At 33.2% G+C, this 22,347-nt stretch overlaps 2 protein-coding genes across 2 annotated transcripts; one reads left to right on the forward strand and one right to left on the reverse strand.

Moving 5' to 3' along the window:
* Positions 1-1,690: 1,690 nt before the first annotated feature.
* Positions 1,691-15,846, reverse strand: LOC124544236. Its single transcript, XM_047122707.1, has 15 exons — positions 15,450-15,846; positions 13,710-13,816; positions 13,004-13,148; positions 12,677-12,754; positions 11,811-11,930; positions 11,493-11,654; positions 10,242-10,403; positions 9,648-9,791; positions 8,746-9,072; positions 8,103-8,254; positions 7,434-7,643; positions 5,664-5,997; positions 4,920-5,033; positions 4,206-4,368; positions 1,691-3,439 (listed from the first exon to the last, which is right to left on the reverse strand). Exons 1-15 carry the CDS (start codon positions 15,531-15,533, stop codon positions 2,718-2,720), a joined length of 3,024 nt encoding a protein of 1,007 aa, XP_046978663.1. The 5' UTR covers positions 15,534-15,846; the 3' UTR covers positions 1,691-2,717.
* A 236-nt stretch (positions 15,847-16,082) lies between these two features.
* Positions 16,083-21,097, forward strand: LOC124544395 (lipoyl synthase, mitochondrial). Its single transcript, XM_047122927.1, has 8 exons — positions 16,083-16,366; positions 16,880-17,072; positions 17,524-17,657; positions 17,734-17,890; positions 18,237-18,294; positions 19,108-19,260; positions 19,886-20,007; positions 20,579-21,097. The coding sequence occupies exons 1-8, from the start codon at positions 16,325-16,327 to the stop codon at positions 20,812-20,814; spliced, it is 1,095 nt and encodes a 364-aa protein (XP_046978883.1). The 5' UTR covers positions 16,083-16,324; the 3' UTR covers positions 20,815-21,097.
* Positions 21,098-22,347: the final 1,250 nt, after the last annotated feature.

Raw genomic sequence — 22,347 nt, forward strand, 5'->3', positions numbered from 1 at the left:
AAACCCAGGCAAGCACCAGTATATATGTGCTTTATTTTTGTTTATAACTCATCTCGTGCTCGGCGGTGAAGGAAAACATCGTGAGGAAACCTGCATGTGTCTATTTCCATCGAGATTCTGCCACGTGTGAATTCCACCAACCCGCATTGGAACAGCGTGGTGGAATATGTTCCAAACCCTCTCCTTAATGGGACAGGATGCCTTAGCCCAGCAGTGGGTAATTGAAAGGCTGTTACTTTAAAGGCTTTTTATAATCAATAAATTGTATTATTTTCATCAATTTGATATTTTTGAGCTTAATCTTAAATAGTTAGACGTTTCGCATTCGTTGCATCACTTTGCTACATATATTGGTGCAAGTATGGTCTATGTTAAAGTTACTCTTTCCGTATGTGACGTTATCATGTAAAAACTACTCTACATAATTTGATGAAATTTTGTATGATCATGCTTGTACCCCAAGTATACGGTACTTTTTCTGCATAAAACCTACGACTCCCAAGCGATCGAAAACTACTCTTACAAAATATTTAAAACAACAATATAATAAATGACCTAATTCTTACGACTATTGTATATATTATATTTATACTATATATTCTTTTCATATTCTATTTATAAAAAGAATACGATATTAAGTAATTTTAACCGACTTTATAAAAAGGAGGAGGTTATCAATTCGGCTGTATTTTTTGGTCGATTATTTACATATATATAATGGCCTTTAAATTGAAAACCAATTTTAGACCGTAGTTACGATTTCTTACCAGTTAATATGACAGCTACAGATGTACATGTTGCAGGAATAGGCATTTTATTTAGAAAAAACAAAAACACATATTCAACATGATTTATTTTTATAAAAATTAATACTAATAAATATTTACAAAGTACGGAACACAGTGACTAAATAATATTGTGGATAGAACCCTGATGGTAAAGTGGCCTCAACGTAGATATAGGCAAGGGCAGAGGTGGGCAAACTAAAAAAATATATTACGATTGCAAGGATTGAGATTATTTCTCAATAATTCTGGATAATAATGTAAATTGGTAAACAATTGCATTCTTCGGATCTTAAAATATTGTATCTGGTATTCTTGGCTCACTAAAGTATTCGAAGGATACCTGATCAATTAGCAGGATTAATTTATTCAGATTACTAAAGATATTTATTTGTCATTTTTCACATTTGGCATTAGTAAAATACATATGAAGCCAACTATTTATATGAAATTAAAAAAAAATTGTTATGTTCACAATTAACTCAATTAATTCACAATTAATTCAAGTTTGATTTAATCATTGACGCATATTGCTCAAGGGCCAAGGGAACATAGAACCACATTGTTTAATATTTAATTAAAATAATTTGACGTTTATTCTTTGTTCTGGCAACACTTATCACCGAAGACGGTGTTGTGGCTTTGACATAACATCTATCTTACGCCGGGCACCGTAGTCAAAGAATACAGACATACAAATTATTCTACGAAATAAAAGTCAGCGCGGCGTTGTAACGATCAACAGTCATGGAAACTATAACGACTTACTGTTCCCAGCCAGAGAAAGATGGGCTAAGAACTTAAGCTGGCGATCATAAAATTGCAACATAAAATCCTTATTAATCTATTTATGTCTGTATTCTTTACCGTAGCTATTCTCTGTGTAACTTGTCGGTCTAATGGCTGTGCAAAATTTTTTTAAGCCTAATTAAAAAAAAATACATATATTATGTACCCATATTAGTTGCGACAATGTAGGTCTTATTTAATATTATGCGACAAATTTATTTATGTTTTATATAAAAATATTGTTTAGTTAACAATGTTGTGTCAATTCCTCAGAGTGCAATGTTAAATAATGAAAGGAAGAGAGAAATCAGTTATAATTAAACATAGGCCGTATATGATTAATTTTGTTCGAAATACTTTAGCCCTCTAACTAAATAAAAACTTTTTCAAGTCTGAAATATTTTAACTAAAAACCTTCGCAAACAATAGACTATTAATAATTTTAAAAATAAATTGATCAAGATAATTCTTTAAAAAAAAGAATAGCTTTAAAAAATACGTTATTTGATTATGCGACTTTATTAAATTACATTTAAAATTTTACTATATAAATATAACGTTAAGCGGTGGTTATTCGATATATCTTTACACTATTTACATACATATTACTTATAATATATGCTCGTCAAATGGATAAGTCTTTTATATAATTTGTGCAGAATTTATTCACATTGTGAATCACATTAGTAGGCGACGCTGACGTCATAGAACAACTAGGACTTATTGCAACATACTCCGAATCAAAATCAGTATAAGTAATTTAAAAAAAATATCCTTTAGTGATTAGAGTTAGTATTATGTTGCATCTTTATAGATAATGTAAGGCTAAACTATGTCATAGGTTGTATTAATGTTAGTTAATTTAAGTGATATCAACAACAATAATAAACTTGACATTTTGTTGTAAATTTTATATCTAATTACGGCTGCTTACAAACATATCCAAATAATCGCTTTACATATAAGTATTTGGCCTCAATATTAAGTAACGCTATCACAGATGCATTAGGTAGCACATATACCGACTTTATTAAACACCAACACACTTATAAAAACTAATCCGGGTTCATGTAATAAAACTAATAAAATTCACTAAGTGGTCCGTTAATCGACCGGTCGAAAACCAGTTTTCCAATACTTTTTTCATACAGCTGGTATATTGTAGAAGGCAGATAACTTCTCAAAGAATCCATTTTCGAGACCTTCCCCGTGTATCTCAGCTCTTGGTTCTCGACCCACTTCTCTTTCGAGGTTCCTTATATCGCTCAAGGACACCACATTGGTAACTATTGGTCCACTGTACTCTTTGCTCTTTTCGATCTGCGTATAAACCTGCATCTTGCCATCCGTATTCTCTCTGCTATAGTTCCTTTCCTCCGTTTCGCAGATCGGTTGGCTTTTGATTGCCCTCAGAGTAGCCAGCTCTCTTTCGTCTGTTCTCTCTTGTAATCTAGAAGAAATTTCCGGATAATCCTTATGGTTGATGAATACTTCTTTAAACTTGTACGGATCCTGCCTTGTGTCGAATATTTCTTCGTTGAACTGTCCATCGGTTCGATTTTGTACTGTTACGTTAGGCGCTTTCTTTGGCGATTTTTTTGGATTCTTAGTTGTCTTTTTATCTAGTAAACTTTTCAAAATCGGTAATCTATTTTCGGTTTTCTTCTGATCGATTTTGGGCAGTTTCGATTCCGCTTTTAATTCGTTCACTTTGGTATTAGGGGTTTTCTTATCTTTTGTTTCTTTAGCCTTTTTCTGTTCTTCGGTTTTAACGCGTACTTTTTCATGGATATGCATGTGACGCTGTAAATCGTACGACACTCGGAAACATTTCTCGCAGTGCGTACATTTGTAGGGCTTACTCCCTGAAAATAAATAATAAAAAAATCACTTTTGTGACAACAACAAACAACAACAACAACAGCCTGTAATTTTTCCCACTTCTGGGCTAAGACCTCTCCCTTTGAGGATAAGGTTTGGAACATATTGTTCCACACTGTTCCAATGCGGTTAGGTGAAATATACCTAAGGCAGAAATTCTATTCATGCAGGGTCCTCACGGTATTTTTCTTCGTCACCGAGTACGAAATGAATTATAAACATAAATAAAGCACATTAATACTCAGCGGTGTTTGCCTGGCTTTGAATCCGCAATCATCGATTAAGATGCACGCGTTCTAACCCCGGTGGTTAGCCATCTTGCCTCTTCAACTGGGCCATCTCGCCTATTAAGATTGTCCAACTTCGAGTTTATGGTAGGTACCACCCATTCATCATTCATTCTACCGCTAAAAAACAGTACCTAGTATTGTGGTTCCGGTTTGAAGGGTGAGTGACAAGGGATATAACATCTTAGTTCCCAAGGCTAGTGGCACATTGAGAATGTAAGGAATAGTTAATATTTCTTATATCATTGTCTATGGGTGATGGTGACCACTTACCATCAGATGGCCTATATGCTTGTCCGCCAACCTATACCATAAAAAAATTGTGCGGCAACTTTGGTACAGATAAAATAATTCTTAATAATACAGTGCCTATCAACAGATTACTATTTTGCAACAAATCAATCATATAACATATACTTCATTCAAAAATGTTAAATGAGTAAAATTAATTTCAATTTCATACCCGTGTGAGTTCGCATGTGACTCAGTCGATAGGAAGACGCTCGGAAGGATTTGTTGCAATATTCGCACTTGTAGTTCTTCTCGCCCGTGTGTATCCGCCGGTGTACGTTGAGCGAGTATCTGCGGGCGAACTCTTTACCACAGAACTCGCATTTGAAGTGTTTCTGAAAACATGTCACAATATTATTGTTATATGTATAAACTAAGTTATAAACAACAGCCTATAAAATAATATATTTAATAATGAATTACAGAAGGACATTATTTCGTATTAAGATTGTGTCCTAAGTTTAAATTTTAAGTTACAATATATATAAAATTTTAAGTTAAATTTATCTAGAACATCAATTATTGTGTCTTAACTATTTAAACCGTTTTAGTAATTACATGCATTTGTATGTACTTATCATTTAATCCTTAAATATATTTATTGTATTTTTGTTTAGAATTTATGGGATTAAAATAAATAATTTCGCGATTATTACACATTTAAATAAAACTAGTTATAACGGATTTGAAATAGACCGATCGGCCAGTCTACCCGTGACCACGAACGCTCTGTAGTAAAGTGCTCGAAACGTCGGGATGTCAAAAATAATTAATATACGCAATTCAAATCCTTTACAACTAGTTTTATTGAAATAATTTCATGTCCAAAAATTATGAGATCAAGAACAAAATAGAGAAAAAAAATGGTAATTCCAGTGGTTCTCACCTTGTCGGAGTGCAGCGAGGCTTTGTGGTACTTGAGGTCGCCCCACTGGCGGAACTCGCGACCGCACTCGTCGCACTTGCACGGACGGTCGTCGTTGTGCACGCGCTTGTGTATCTGTGGACCGAGACTCTATGAGAAAGATACTTTCGAACGCTTTTGTTGGAATAATACAAAAACTCTCCTTACAATCAATACTTTATCTCTCCTGAAGTGGTTCACAATCAAAACTGATACAAGATTGATTATTTTTCTCGATCCTTCCAATTCGACGATTAAAGTGAGATTGACCATTTCTAGGCTTACTCCTAGTATTTAATGTTTACACGCCCCTCCTCCGACTGTAGCAACATCCGGTTTTGATTTATTTAAAAAAACAATTTAGTTTAGTCGTATAATCAACGTAAATTGTAACAACTATTTAAATCGAATTACTTATGCTGATAATACATTAAAACAATAAAATATGACCATATTAAAATAAACATGCTAACACTTTTGATGAACAATTTGTTAAATGCTGGTAAGAATTAGTAGTTCGATTCATAGTGAGTTGTAATTACTTGTTCGTGGCATTAGAATTCCACGAACTATCTGAGTGATAAGATTTAAAATAGTATTTAGTGGAAAAAGAGCTAAAATCGGAAGTCTTGCTGTAGCAGATAAGATTGAAAAAAAGTAAGATACCTGAGATGGATAATGGAATTTTATAGGCATAGCACGACATCAAATAGAACAAGTATTTACCTTTAAAGCGTGAACGGTGTAGAAGCTCTTCCCGCACTCGCGACACACCTGCTGCTTCTCGCTGTGCATCAGCGTGTGATACAGCAGACTGTTGCGATGCTGGAACACTCGCCCGCACTGGATACACTCGAAAGTCTTCGTGCTCTTCTTCTTCTCCTGCTTCGGATCCGGCGGGGCCTCGTCTTTGACGTGCGAGGGAGGCTGCAGCTCCGGCGTGGAGGTCTGGTCGGGAAAGCTCTCCGGCGGCTCCTCGGTTTCGAAGATTGGTTGGAGCATTTCCTCTGTGGAGTCACATTTTGGTAATTTTCTAAGTGTCCGCGTTAGTCTGTATAGTCTGTTCGCGTTAAGAATGCAGTGAGTTGTCATTGTTTACCGGCCTGACTCCGCCCCCTTTGACCAATCAAATCTTTTCAAATTACAAAGTCAAGTTCACATTTAATTAATTATTAACTGATATTTTTATTTTTATAATTTAAATTTTGTTTTAATATATATTTATATTTAATTTATTCAAGCTGTACACGTAATAATTAATGTAACCTATAGCTACCAGATGACGTTATGTCAAAATATGTAAATTTCTACATCGCGGTGGCAAGATTCGCAAACGATTGTATATATTGTTAAAAATTTTGTTGATTAAACACCTCGATTCGATTTTTTACTTTAATGTGTATTTTTTAAATTCATTATACTTAGTCTTTAAAACAATTATATTTTGTTGGAATTTTAACACAAATATGCATACACCTTCACCCTGCTGTTAAAAAAGATTTGATTGGTCAGGGGGCGGAGTAAAGCCGGTAAACAATGACATCTCACTGCATTCTTAACGCGAACAAACTATAGGTGTCTTTTACTTTAAGTCATTATCTATCTATACTCCAGCCACATTCGATCTGGAATTTTAGTAAACAAACCATGTGTCATCATAATTAGGGTTGATACACTCTTAATAAAAAATAATTATTATTTTAATTACAACTATATTCATTATAACACAATTTCCTGTATAAACACAAAATTTTTAATTTAATACAGAATTACAAAAATTTTATTTAGCCGATCAATACATAATTTATATGAAAATTAGCTTAAAATAAAAGTTTAAAATTTTTTAATTACCACTATAATATTACTACAAAACTAACAACCCTATATTTTAATACTGACGTAAAGAAATCGCAGGTTTGTAACATTTGGAGTGTTTTTTAAGCAATTGGCAGATTTAGGAAGGTATATAATAGCGATACAGGCTCTTCATAATTGGTGGTGTATATTTTTAGTCGTATAATAATGGTAGTATAACCACAACAGGTTAAAAATGTTAACATTACACACAACGTTTCATTACACATACATTAAAAAAAGACATCTTGTTTTGGCTAGCATAAATATAGCACTAAAATTACTGTTTCAAATTAATCTTAATGGGTCCTGACGTTTGGGAAGCGATAGATAAAGTTAATAAAGCGAATTATATAACTACACGGTAATTTCTGATATCATTTTAAAATTGGAGGTATTATTTTTGAGATACTACATTATTCCAGATGATCATAAGTATTATAATTATAACCAAGAATGCGCTTAGTCCTTTGTCTTAAATATTTTATTATTAATCATCAAATTTAATTTTTATTAACATCAAAAATAATTGTTGTACATATTTCTAAAAATGTTTTGAGCATCTGCCTGACGTTGGTTGCTAAGCAACGCTTTGTTATTAAACATTCCACATCGAATTTGGCTGGAGTATAGTAAGTGCACGTGGCGTCCTTACCGTTTTTATTGTCTGGCGGGCGGTGCGCGGGGGGCGCGGGCGCGAGCGGCGCGGGGGGCGCGGGTTGGACGGCGACGGCGGCGAGCGCGGGCGCGTGCGGCGGCGCGGGGTCGCAGGCGCCGCAGTAGCCCGCGCCCAACGCGCCGCCGCACGCGCACAGCGGGGACGCCGCGCCGCCCTGCCCGTTGCGCATGTACCTGTACGCATCGATGTTGACTTATTCAATTCTATGAAACACCACGGCGTGAACAAAAACTACCAGTGGACCTTTGAAGTCTCGCGGAATGCCGCTTTTTCGTGTTTGTTTATTGATAGCACACGCATATGTCATCCGACACGTCTATTGTCCCACTGGTAGTTTTTTGTTTTTTGTTAAGTTTGTTTTTTTTTTTATTATATATATATTTGTTAAAGACCTCAATGTCAGCTTGATGTACGAGGCATCACTATAAAGCTGAGAAAATCTTTATAGTGGTAACACAATATAATCTTTATTAATATAACTCCAAGAAAGGACATAGACTGCTCTTTTGCCTAATACCTGAAAATCAATACCGTAAAACGCGAGCGAAGCGGTGGGCGACTGCTAGTCTTAGACATAAAGTAATTTGCAAGGAGTGTAAATATGATTTCCGCAGTGCACGCATGTGACTGACCAATGGCGCACGTGTTCTTGGTGCACGTGTCCATTCTCCACGGTGAGGTGCGGCAACAGCGCTTGCTCGTACTGCTCGCCGCTCTCCTCAACCGCCACGTGTATACCCTCCATCAGGTCTTCTGGCTCGCTGAATTCTCCCATATCTTCTAGCTGTTGTAAAAAAAATTTGAAAAATGTCATATCAAATGTCAAATTCAAACAATAATCATGTCTGATAGTGCTAGACTTTAAAATTTAAATGTTATTTAATGTTTTAGGTTATTTTACAACAACAACAACAACAACAGCCTGTAAATTCCCACTGCTGGGCTAAAGGCCTCCTCTCCCTTTGAGGGGAAGGTCTGGAACATATTCCATCACGCTGTTCCAATGCGGGTTGGTGGAATACACATGTGAAACAATTTGTATGAAATTTGTCACATGCAGGTTTCCTCACGATGTTCCTTCACCGCTGAGCACGAGATGAATTATAAAGACAAATTACGCACATGAATCAGCGGTGCTTGCCTGGGTTTGAACCCGCAATCATCGGTTAAGATGAACACGTTCTAACCACTGGGCCATCTCGACTCTAAACTAAAAAACTTAACTAAAGAATTAGTAATGTTTCAACGTAAATATTAATCTCAAGTAAATCTTACCTTTTGATTAGAATGGGCTTCTTTAATATGAGCTTCACATTGTTTCTGTTTTCTGAACGATTTATTACACTTTGTACAGAAATACTCTAACTTATCCAACGAGTCGTAGAGATCCGCTTTCTCGACCTCAGGCACTTCCTTGTCCATGCTGGCTACGGAGTATTGGACCTTATTGCTTGTGTAATTGAGTGTTTTATCGCTCGTCGAATAAAGTATGTGTTTGTCTATGGACTGGTACATTGTCTTTGGCACACTTCCTTCTAGAGACAATTCGACAATGGAATCCGGTAGGGTCGCCACGTTGTCTACGATACAAGTATTTGTCATCTGTGGAATGGATAAATATTGATTAATATTATTTGTATAAATATTAGTAGCTATACCTCTTGCTTCGAATTCTTTTGAGGTAGGAATTTGTCATGAAATTATGAATGCGTATTCATCTTTTATTAGCTCTAACAAATAGTATACCATAATTCTAATAACATAGGAATTTTTTTTAACATCATAACATGTATATACTTGAAGTCTAATAATAATAAAAACCAATAGGCTACTATGAGACGATTTAGTCATTTTTAATTTAAGAGTAGAGTGAACAGGTTTCTTTTGGATGGGCGTGTACCACCTTCGTCTTCTTCTACACTTTCCATCAGGTGAGATGGAAGACAAACGCATATTCCATATAAATATGTAAAAAAAAACATCTTATTGTTATGAATTATGATAGACCCATTATGCAAACATTGTTAAATGATTTCTAGTTATTTTCATGTTGGCTTTATACAATTTAAAAAAGTTCCAGACAATAAGGTTGTGCTCCTAGTTAAATTTAGAGTTTGAATTGCATTAATTATTTATTGACAGTATGTAAGAATATATTTAAAATTTAGATATCTTACCTTATCTATGCCTAGATCAGGTACAGGGTTCTCTATGATAATGGTAGCATGGGGCTCATAGTGTTGTTTGAGATGCTGATAAAATTTCAATTGTTCTTCACCATAGAAATCACCGCACAATTGACAGATGAACATCGCGCGCATCTGAGAAACATAATCTCTGTAATATGAATAAATTTTATAACCCTGACTTTCTTCCCCATATGATCATAGGAAAAAAAAATTGAACCGACTTTTCTGGGCAGTTAAGGACAATGAAATAATAACTACATATTATAAAATTAAGTCCAAGGGCCGCGTCTGCTTTTCTGCATGTTCGCAATAAACTCCAAAACTATAGGTATTCATACGGAAGGCTTAGGTATGTACTTTACTAAGGTTTAATCTAGGTAAATTGAAATAGATCGACAATTGTTAAAAATGTCGAAAAAAAAACAACAAAAAGCTATATGAACAAAAGGTAAAAATATTAAAAAAAAAAAAAATCCACCCGTGCGAAGCCGGGTCAGGTCGCTAGTATCGAACAAAAGCATGAATACAAATCGCAAACAATATCGAAATATAGCTTATATAAGCTTCGACTGTCCATCATACCTCGTGCGTGACGTGCGGTACGTGCGTCACGTGCGGCACATGTGACACGTGCGACACGTGCGGCACATGCGTGACGTGCGAGTGCGGCGTGACGGTCGCGAACGTGTCTGGCAAGATCTCCTCCTGCTGGCCCTCGCCCCCGCAATTTATCACCACAATATCCTGCAATAAAGAGTAATATATACTTTTATGTCGGTTCATATATATTTTTTTTTATGGCATAGGTGGCAAACGATCAGGAGGCTCATCTGATGGAAAGTGACTACCACCGCCCATGGACATCTGCAACTATATATATATATATATATAATACATGATATCAATCAACTATGATATATATAACTATATATCATATCTAAAAGGACATAGCAGACATATGTTTTATGTATTGTGTTTTGCTGTTGGCTTGACTGGTATGGACAGCGTCACCTGTCGGGAGGCCGAGTACTGAGAGTCAGGCGAGAAAAGAGTGAGACGAACGTCCTTCAAGAACGCACCTCGGCCTAGGGCGATGTTGGTGGTGAGGAGCGGAGACGACTCGTGCAGCGGTGAGACTTCCAAATCACCATGGAGACGATGAAGCGCGGATACAACAAAAACAACTACAATTAATATTGAACGATATGCTCTCTGACACTGGAACCCTGTACGACCAAACATATGTAGAATGCAATCACTGGCACATGCAAAACATTGCAATGGTTGCCTGAGTCCGTACACCGACAACAACAACAACGACACAGCCTGTAAATTCCCACTGCTGGGCTAAAGGCCTCTTCTCCTTTTGAGGAGAAGGTTTGGAACATATTCCACCACGCTGTTCCAATGCGGGTTGGTGGAATACACATGTTGCAGAATTACTATGAAATTTATCACATGCAGGTTTCCACACGATGTTTTCCCTCGCCGCTGAGCACGAGATGAATTAATAATTAATGAATTATAAAGACAAATTAAGCACATGAATCAGCGGTGCTTGCCTGGGTTTGAACCCGCAATCATCGGTTAAGATGCACGCGTTCTTACCACTGGGCCATCTTCCGTGCACCGAACGATTCGCTAAATGTGACCATGTTTATAAATACTGTAAGTAATCATATTGTACTAATTATGTTGTAGACATGATGCATATTAGCCATGCGCTTGGAGTCATCGACATATTTATCGATAAACTGCGGCGCACCCCTATAATCTAATTTTTTATTATTTTGCGAACATCCAATATCATTACCAACAGCTTAAAAAAATTACCTGTTGAGGTGTACTGCTTCCATTAGTCCGTTTCAACTTCCTCGATATCCTCTTCTTGTGTGGAAGACTTTTCTTACTTTGTTGCTTGTTCTGAGCCGGGGAGGCTCCGGCTCCAATATCTAGAACCGGACCATCTTGGTCTGTCAGAATACCACTGTCATCCTGGAAATCAAATAAATAACATAAAGACTCAATAAATTATAACAAAAAATATCTTTTAAATGGGTTTGAAACATATTTCATAATATTTCTCACTATTATTTTTCTAGTTCAACGCATAGTCATTTAAACTTGTCAGAATATAGCTGTTCAGCTTACCTTTAAAGCATTTTTATTTTTATGGAACCAGTCTGTGTCTGGACATCTTTTCATGTCTTGCAGTGGTGGTAAGGTCGGCAGAGGTGGTACTTGCACTACTATTGTGTCAGATTGTTGATCCTACATAATAAAGATTAATTAATTGAAGACAATTGGATCATCTGATGGAAGATGGTAACCAACACCTGTATTTTGGGTATTGGTTCATTTGGGCTTTACCTGATGGAAGATGGTAACCAACACCTGTATTTTGGGTATTGGTTCATTTGGGCATTACCTGATGGAAGATGGTAACCAACACCTGTATTTTGGGTATTGGTTCATTTGGGCATTACCTGATGGAAGGTGGTAACCAACATCCATGTTTTTGGTATTGGTTCATTTGGGCATTATCTGATGGCACATGGTAACCAACACCCGTGTTTTTGGATATTGGTACATTCGGGCATTATCTCAAGGAAGATGGTTACCAACATCCGTGTTTTTGGGTATTGGTTCATTTGGGCATTATCTGATGGAATATGGTTACCATCTTCCATCAGTTGATCAACTAGTAAGAAATATTATTTTAGATAGACATTACTAAGAAAACATCTCCTAATCTATTATTCTCCAATTAATATAGTACAATTCCTTCCACAAAACATGTTATAAAAACTATTACTTACTTTACATCAAAAACATCTACAACAGTACGATAAAAACAAAAGTTTGAAGTGAATTTTAAATGTTTGCAAGTAATTGACCTACTTGAATTGTTATTTAATTCAATACCTACACTGTTAACGCAAATTGAGGCAACATTTGATTAATTATCTATTATTGAGGCTTTTTAATACTTGTGTGAATTGGTAAATATATCTTACCAGCTGTTGTCCATTGAACAACCTCATTGGCGCATCTAGAATCACAGATGGGTCCACATCACTCCTCACAGAAGGCACCTGAAAGTATTTTATTGATTTTTAAGACTAATGAAAAGTTTCTTAGGCATTTACCATTCACATAGTTTGAAGATATAAAATAATATACAGTTAAAGTGCAGTAACAAACAACGGCTTTACATGCTTTCCGGAGAACAGGACTTATGATTGATATTATGTTCAGATTGTTTTAATAGAATAATCATTCAATAAAAAAAATGTACTGAATATATTTCAAAAAGATAGTTCATAAAAACAAAATATATTTACTTTATGATGATTAGGATGTGTCTGATGATGGGAAGCACGAGAATGTTGTGCAAGGTGTGCCACTAGAGCTGCCAGTCTACCTTCAGGGTCCAAGAGTTCTTCTACCCATGGACCATCGCCAACTTGCTCGCCCACTGATACTTGCCTGAGAATAAAATAAGATTTGTTATGTATATCATTCATTAATTTTGTGTATTTCATTACAAAATCACATACTCACATGTTGTTTCATCACTTTTATTTTAAATATTTAACTAATACATCACTCAACTAGACATGGGTAAATTAAGAGTATCTTATTCTATGGTATAATATTGTATTTTAAATAGTAAGGTAATATGAACAAGTATTATTATTATACTTCATATACCTTATCTTTAAGTTACTGTTTCATAAAATAACACTAGGAAATAAGTTAACAATAGGTAAATCAAATTATTTTTTCCCAGTTTTGTGAATAAAAATATATTTATCTGTATAGGATAGATACATGCTAACATGTACATCTTAGATATCCAATACATACTTACTATAAACTGTTCATGTATGTTTTATAATGTTTACACAACTGTCAAGATCTACGATCATAGTTTGTCTCTTTTACAAAACATGCTTTATATTATATTATTTATAATATTTATATATATAAATGAAAATAAAAAATAGGATGAAACTTATCTTAAATAATTATAAAAATGTCACATACCTGCACATTTGTGACGGAAAGTTTTGTGGGTGCATGACAGTAACCACTCTACCACCTCCATCATCTTGTACATTGAGAGCCAACGAGTTGGCATCAACATGGACAGACTGTAAAATGAAAAATATATTATCTTAACTAATTACATAACCAACAAAAACAATTATAATTTAGCATATGCTATTATAAAATAATACTTATCTATTTTATGTTTATTTTTATTGGATATACTATTTTTATATTTTGCCTAAACATTCATCGAATCAGAAGAAAGATTATGGTTACATATACATATTATACAGACTTTTATAAAATTTGTAAAACATAGGATTGTATATTAAAGTGACATTTTTATGTTTACCTCGAAAAATATAGTATTTATGACTACTTCATCGAATTATAAATGATTAAATATTTTCTATAAATGATGATGCGAACTAATCTTTATTTGTTTGATATCATTGAATATTTATTAAAAATTATAGTTATCAATCTACATGAACACCACAAAGTTTTTGCAATCCACTTCATAGTAGGTGATGAAAAAAATCTTATAAATACATACTATTGTTGTCAGTATTGGTAATTATCAAATATATGAGACATGTGGTGGGAAGCTTCAAGCCCTCTTAATAAAAGGAGAAATCTTTGTAGTTTAACATTAACTGGCTATTATTATGATCTAATGAGATTACTGTGATACTTTGTATCAACATTTTGCTAATTTAGTTATGGATATTCTACTCATACATAATTCATATTATATAACAACTTTGAAAATCAACAAAATTCTAACTTCACTTTACAAAAAAAATGTATGAAAATACTTTAGTGTATTAAAGAGATAACATATAATTAATTGCAAAAGGAAAATAAAACAGATTTGAAGTCACATAAATGTTGTTACATGCTATACTCTTTTTTATTGATAAAACAAAAGTAAAATACTCAAATTATTGTTAACAATAATAAAAGTATTTGGTAGTTTATTTTTTATGTAATTTTTTTTTATTATAATGAAGCAATAGATGCTTAGACTTTCATAAATAATAGTATTTTCTATTATTGTCTGCTATCTGCAAGCAAGGATTTATTTACTATGATTGCTGTGCATGTTTTGCTTTATATGTTATAATTTAGTTTAACTAAAGATTATACCCTGATAAAAATAAATATATATTTTTTAAATGATTTCAAATACTTAATGTGATAAAGAGCAAAAATAAAAATAAATTGTAATCTAAAACAACCTGTTTTTATTTTTATAAAAATCTAATAACCTGCTTATATGAGTCAAATCAAAGCATATCATTATTTATATATATTACGAGCACAGCAATAAAAAAATATATCATTAATATAACCTGTTATAATTTTATTTAAATTCCCTAGCTGTGATTGATTAAGTTGTGATTATGATAAAAATAGTGATTTTACTTGAAATGTTTCTGTATTCATGATTTTTATCAATAAATAGATTTTATATGCAAATAGATAAGACTATCTGATTATATATCCTTGGTTTATCTTGCTTTCATAAGTAACATATTCAAACATTAAGATTAAAATCTAAATATAATATAATAAAAAGTTGAATACCATAAATATAGATGTATAAGAAACAAGGTTGTGTTAATTAATGAATTCAACCTAAAGCTATGTCAATTTTGTACCTAGTTTAAATCAAAGGCAATTGGTTAATTACCATAATGAAAACAATTCGCTTAAAATATATTTTTTTACCTCCGGTGTTTGTTGTGAATTGATGTAATGCGTGACCGCTTCGTCCATTTTATCCTCTAAAAGATGTGATTCTACGTTCCTCATATTGAAATATTATATCACAAACTGTTTTCATTTCACATTTCAATAATTCACATATCACAACTTGGTTAGGTTCATTCAACACTGGTCACTGACAGCTGTTGCTTGCAATCAAGGTCACAAAATGTATAATATTGTTATTTTGATAAGCTGTTTTCTTAATACTAGTTCTTGAAGTGGTTTATGGTAGCTCAATAAAGCGTTATTTAAGAATTGTACTCCAATGAATAATAAAGTTGTTACATTATAATTAAGCTTGTGATTCCCACACAAAGCAGCAATAAAAATGTAGATTGTGTACAATGTTCATATTGATAATATTAGATCAGGCAACATCTGTTAGAGGATTATACGGTGTTGCTATAATGACAGTACATATTTGTTGTGTATTTGTATTTTAAGACGAAACTTTCACATCTATTGCCGATAAATTTTAATAAATATTTTATACGTAGGATTTCCTTTGGTTTGTTACAAAAGTTTTCCAAAGAATAAAAAATAAACTTTGTGTAGTACTGACCTAATTCAACAGCTGATGCAGTTTGACGTATTTACGTATTTTTAAGGGCAGTGTGACTATTGTGTCATATTCATTTGACATCTTAATTCTAATAATATTTTATTTAATATTGATAATAAATTGAAGATAGAATGTCTTACGATGACTTGTGAACTTGTGTTGTTTAGTTCTTGATTGGGTCAATCAGTCAGAATTATATATCTTGCGCGTAGGGTCGTGCAATCTTGTTTTAACTGAATCTCACTTCTCAGATTTTATCTAAAAAAATACAAAAATGTTAAGAAAGTCTCTAAATTTAGTGCCAAGACGTCACGAGGTAATTACGATTTATGTATTTGTTTTAATCTCGTTCGTTAAAACTTCTATGGTAGAATTAATTCGAACTAATATTTCATCATTATAATTTTGGTTAAGTAATAAATCTATGTAAATATTAACTTATTACAACCGAATTTTGAATTTTACATTAAAAATAAAGTGTAAAACCACATTAATACAGATGCTTAGTTTTTGACACAAAAATTATTTTTAATGATCATATAATTTACATTGAAAACAATATTATAGAGATGTTAATTTTAATTTTGTATCACGTAAAGGTGATTTTAATAAAAAGTTGTGATTGGGCGGCAAATCTTTAACATATAGGTACAACACTTTAGTCTCACTAAAACTGTGTTGTTAAATACTAAAACCAACCTGATAACACTGGAATCTGGGATAACAACAATACAAGTGAAACATGAAAATTGATAGAAATGCTGGCTTTCGAATTAGCAGGTCTTTCAAATATCACATATCATCAATGTTTATTTAATTTATATTTTAGGTTCAACAATATGCATACTCCAGTAAGCTGGATACAATAAGGGAGAAGTTGAGAGAAGGGCCTGGCCTAGGCGATTTCATATCTGAGGATAGACCCAAGAATTGGGATGACTATGAAGGAAAATTGAAAAGAGAGAGGGGGGAGTCTGAAAGATTACGCCTTCCACCTTGGTTGAAAACATCCATACCTACAGGTAAGTGCATAAAAATACTAATTTTACTAATACAATCTTATTATATGTTCAATATAAATTATAATTAATTACAAAAGCAGACCATGAAAAAAAAACCTAGGCTTCTTTTGTGTTTTGTAGTTTTAATTAATTGGTAAAGCTTTGGGCAAGCCCACTGGTATCATTGACTCATCATATACTCTACTGCTAAGCATCAATACTTATTACTGCTGTAGTCCAGTATGGAGGATGAGTGAACTAGTGTAACAAGCATAAAAGATGACAATGTTATAATTTCTTATAGAGGTAACATCTATGGGCTTTGTTGACTTTGACCTTGAGTTAAACACAATTTAAACATAAGACCATACATGGTTTTACATGGGATTAGAAGTTTTATATGAATTTATACGAAGAATACACATGAACAGCACAAACCAAACCAATAATATTACTAAACTTTCGATTACAGGTTCTAAATTTAGTGCTATTAAAGAACAATTACGAAGCCTTAAACTGAGCACAGTTTGTGAAGAAGCCAGGTGTCCTAATATTGGAGAATGTTGGAGTGGAGGCAAACATGGCACATCTACAGCAACTATTATGGTTTTTTTTTTTTTTTTTTAATTTTTGAAGCTGTTAACCCATAAAAAAAAGTAACTCATATTTTTTTTTATTGTAGCTTATGGGTGACACCTGCACTCGTGGCTGTATGTTTTGCTCAGTTAAAACATCTAGAGCTCCACCTCCTTTAGACCCAGACGAACCAAGGAATACTGCTAAAGCAATATATGAATGGGGCCTTGGCTACATCGTTCTGACTTCGGTTGATAGAGATGGTAATAATTTTTACAATTGTAGATGGTTTGGCTAATGTACAGTCAGAGTAAGAAAACCTTCGTCAGTTTTCAAATTCATTCCTTTATCAAGTCTTAAACTCTTAGTATCTTTTGAATCTAAACATCAAATCATTGCGATGCAATAGCTCATTCTCGATTGGTAAAGCAGATTATCGCTCATACTGAGCATACGAAAATAGATCTAGAAGGTGACGAACATTTTTTACCCTCACTGTACAATCCTAAATAAGTTAATTATTATTAATCTGTAACGTATGACAAAGTAATACAAAATATTGGTATTTTAAACTTTAATAACTGATATACTGTTTTATATTTTTTCTAGATTTGCCTGATGGAGGTTCAGCTCATATTGCTGAAACTGTCAGAGAAATTAAAAAGCAGTAAGTGCTTTATATTTTTAAAGACAGTACATCATTATAGAATAGAGCCACTTTACTTCCAACCATAGATAATTTTAGAATCAAGTAATATCTTTACATTGAACTTGACGAACGGGAGTCGAAATGGCCGTGGTTAGAACGCGTGCATCTTAACCGATGATTGCGGGTTCAAACCCAGGCAAGCACCGCTGATTCATGTGCTTAATTTGTTTTTATAATTCATCTCGTGCTCAGCGGTGAAGGAAAACATCGTGAGGAAACCTGCATGTGACAAATTTCATTTAAATTCTGCCACATGTGTATTCCACCAACCCGCTTTGGAACAGCGTGGTGGAATATGTTCCAAACCTTCTCCTCAAAGGGAGAGGAGGAGGAGGAGGGAGAGAGCCCAGCTGTGGGAATTTACAGACTGTTGTTGTTGTTGTTCAACTTGACGCCTTTTTTGAACGGATGTATAACTCGAGCACGTTCGCAACTAATTGATTTAAGTCTATCAAATATAAATACTTCACTGGCTACACTTGCCTTAAACACTGTCTCGCCCTTAAATTTTTTATCAACTCGCTTTCAATGGTACCTAATGTATTATTTGATGCTTGATGTTCTGTACTGATAACTCACGTTATATTATTTTGTAAATATCGCATTTCTGATAATTACACTTTGTACATTTATATATATTAATAAAACAGACTTTGTATACATGAATAAAATGTGAAACAATTTTAAAATTCTCGTAATGTGTTTATTAAAGGTATTATTCAATTTTTGTAACAGTTTTTCCATATGATCTTATATTTGTTTTTTTTTTAGAAATCAAGAAATCCTTGTAGAATGCCTAGTACCAGATTTCCGTGGAAACCGCGACAGTATAGAAGCGATAGCAAATTGTGGTTTAGACGTGTTTGCTCATAACATCGAGACAGTGGAACGACTCACTCCCTTTGTGAGAGATAAGAGAGCTGGGTATGTAATACTAAAAAAAGAAAATTAAATGTTGCGAAGAAAATAATTGAACGTTCTTTTTAAATTAAAGTTGAAAATAATCATATCGATTTAAAATAAAATCGATACACTTGACACTAGGAGATATAAAGAAAGAGTAAACAAAGGCTTGTTAAACAAACACCTCCCGCTTTATATTGTTCTGCCGTAGAACAACTTGAATTTAAAATTTACTTTTTACTGAATATTTAATTTAATAAGTATTGTTATTTTTGAATGTATATAACTTCGAATACTTAGCTTAGCTTGGCTCAATAAAGAATATATCAATATTAGTTTATATTATTTATTTTTTTATTTTTTATGGTATAGGTTGGCGGACGAGCATATGGGCCACCTGATGGTATGTGGTCACCATCACCCATAGACAATGACGCTGGAAGAAATATTAACTATTCCTTACATCGTCACTGCGCCCCCAACCTTGGGAACTAAGATGTTATGTCCCTTGTGCCTGTAGTTACACTGGCTCTATATTATATTGTGATTGCTTAAAAAATATTTGTGTATTGATAAACGTGCTATTATAATTTTCAAAATGATTTCATTAATTTTCACTTATTTACATGTATTATTATTATTACAGATACAGACAGACGCTCAAGGTCTTAGAGACGGCAAAGGAAATAAATCCAGATCTGATAACGAAATCTTCCATAATGTTGGGCCTCGGCGAAACGGACCAACAAGTGGAACAAACAATGAAAGGTAAGAGATATATAAGACCAATTTTGTCCGTCGGTATAATTTAGAGAACGATAATATATTGATGTTTCAAAATTTGCTTGTAAAAGCCTACTTGAATAAAGTATGTTTTGATTTTGATTCGTATGGTTAAGACAACAATTCCCATTGAAATTGTGCATTTAGAAGTTTATCTGACACCGTAACCGTTTCAGTTATAAATTACATAATGTCAAGTTGACTTGCCGTCTTGTGTTTGTGTGTATTGGTTTTTTCTTAATTTCAATTAATATTTATTATTATAAATGTGTTATATCCTTGACATTTTTCAATATTTAAAATTATATATTCATATCTTAATATATTATAACTAAACATTTCTTAATTAAGAACTCTTTGTAATGCATAATAAAGCTAAGCTTAGCTATATTATAAAAATTGCATGAATTACGTTAAATAGAATAGACTATACTTGAAATATGATAATGATACGCAACGTGTCATGTGCTTTATACCTCGTTTATCGCTTATGGAACCACGGTCTTAGTAATTATGTGACTTTATTTTTTTTAATTTCCTTGTAATTCTTTTTCAGATCTCAGGGCAGTAGGCGTAGATTGTGTTACACTCGGCCAGTACATGCAGCCAACGAAACGTCACCTCAAAGTACACGAATACGTCACACCAGCTAAATTCAAGGAGTGGGAGGAACTCGGCAACAAGCTAGGCTTTCTGTACACAGCCAGCGGACCATTAGTGAGGTCCTCGTATAGAGCTGGCGAGTTCTTTATATCCAGCCTATTAAGAGACAGAAAAGCAAAGAGTATTTGACCGGAGGATCACTAGACGTTTTGGACGTTTTAGACACTAAAACTTATGGAAAACGTGTAAATAGATTTAGTTGTATAAAGTTAAACCATTACAAAATAGTTGGATCAAATAAATATTTAAAAAAATAATCTATTTTTTTATTAGGAGTAAGTAGGAACACAACTGAATTAATTACCTTGTAACCAGTCGGATTTCTGCTCATAGACATTTTTTGGTAATGATATTTCCTACTTTGGAAATGAAATAAATAAATACACTATATAGATTTAATCCACCCAAACACTAGCATTTTAAATGTCACAGTTGGACATAAGATTTTTTAATTGGCTTCTTCAGTCAGCGGCGTTCTCTACTACTTTACCGATTCGTGGATTATATTCGAGTGTATAACAGGTAGATAATAATGTATTATTTTAACTCCAGAGCTTGCAATTTTTTATTCATTATTTGCTGTGTTGCATAAGTCCAAAAAGCTTTTTCGTGGTTTCTTCACAAAATGTTTGACACTCAAATCAAATATAGTTTAGTTTATTTTATTGAAATTAAAAAATGTTGGTAACAGTGAGACATTTATGGGACTATTTTTAACCGACTTCAAAAAAAGGAGGAGGTTCTCAATTCGTCGGGGCCTTTTTTCTATATATTTTTATCTGTTCAACATTTATACAATTTATATTCGATGTAACCGATAAGATTTGTTGAACAACAATTTAAGAAAAAAATTATTGAAGATTACAAATGTAATTTCATTTTTTTTTATATTATCTTATACATATTATTTATTTATATTTAAGTAATGTGCATAAACTTTTGAGATTTTAATAAAAGCAATATAAATATTCGTTTAAAAATTGTGTTTTTTTATTTTAAACCCATTTCTATCGACTCTAACGTTGATGGAACATTCGTCTAATAATAGAATTAATATTGACAGTTTTATTATATTTAATAGGACGACCATGGCAAGGATTTGATGCTACAATAATCCCGTATTCCCTTAAAATAGACTGGCACCAATTAGCCTTATATATAATTATAAATGACGTCATAAGAGGCTACAGAGTCTTATGAACATTTTTATATTACAATTTATTCCGTACTATTTATAGATTGAAAGTAGTGATGTAAATGATCAACTATTATTTCCTTTTTCCATAATAATAATGTATGGATACCTAAATAATAATTGAAAAATGATATGCAGATCTAACCAGCTCGTTATAATTTTATAAAGTATATAGCATACTATTCATTTACTAACTACCGGGGTCACACAATGGTTGGTTATTTTTAGTGGTAATGCGCACGACTGCGCTTTTAACGGGAGCGAAATAACCAACACCCCGCCTTGAATACCTAACATGCACTAATTCACCCCGTGACTTGTACTGTATGGTAACTGAGAAACGTTACTTTCATTTTGGATATGGCAATTTTTTTTAGGGTAGGGTTAGGTTTTGCTGAAAGGTATATATAAAAGATAATTGAAGGATTTATATCGGTCTTAACAACAAATGGAATGCTCTTTTATGT

This window comes from Vanessa cardui, chromosome 4 (assembly GCF_905220365.1).
Source record: "Vanessa cardui chromosome 4, ilVanCard2.1, whole genome shotgun sequence".
In the NCBI taxonomy this organism is placed as follows: domain Eukaryota; kingdom Metazoa; phylum Arthropoda; class Insecta; order Lepidoptera; family Nymphalidae; genus Vanessa; species Vanessa cardui.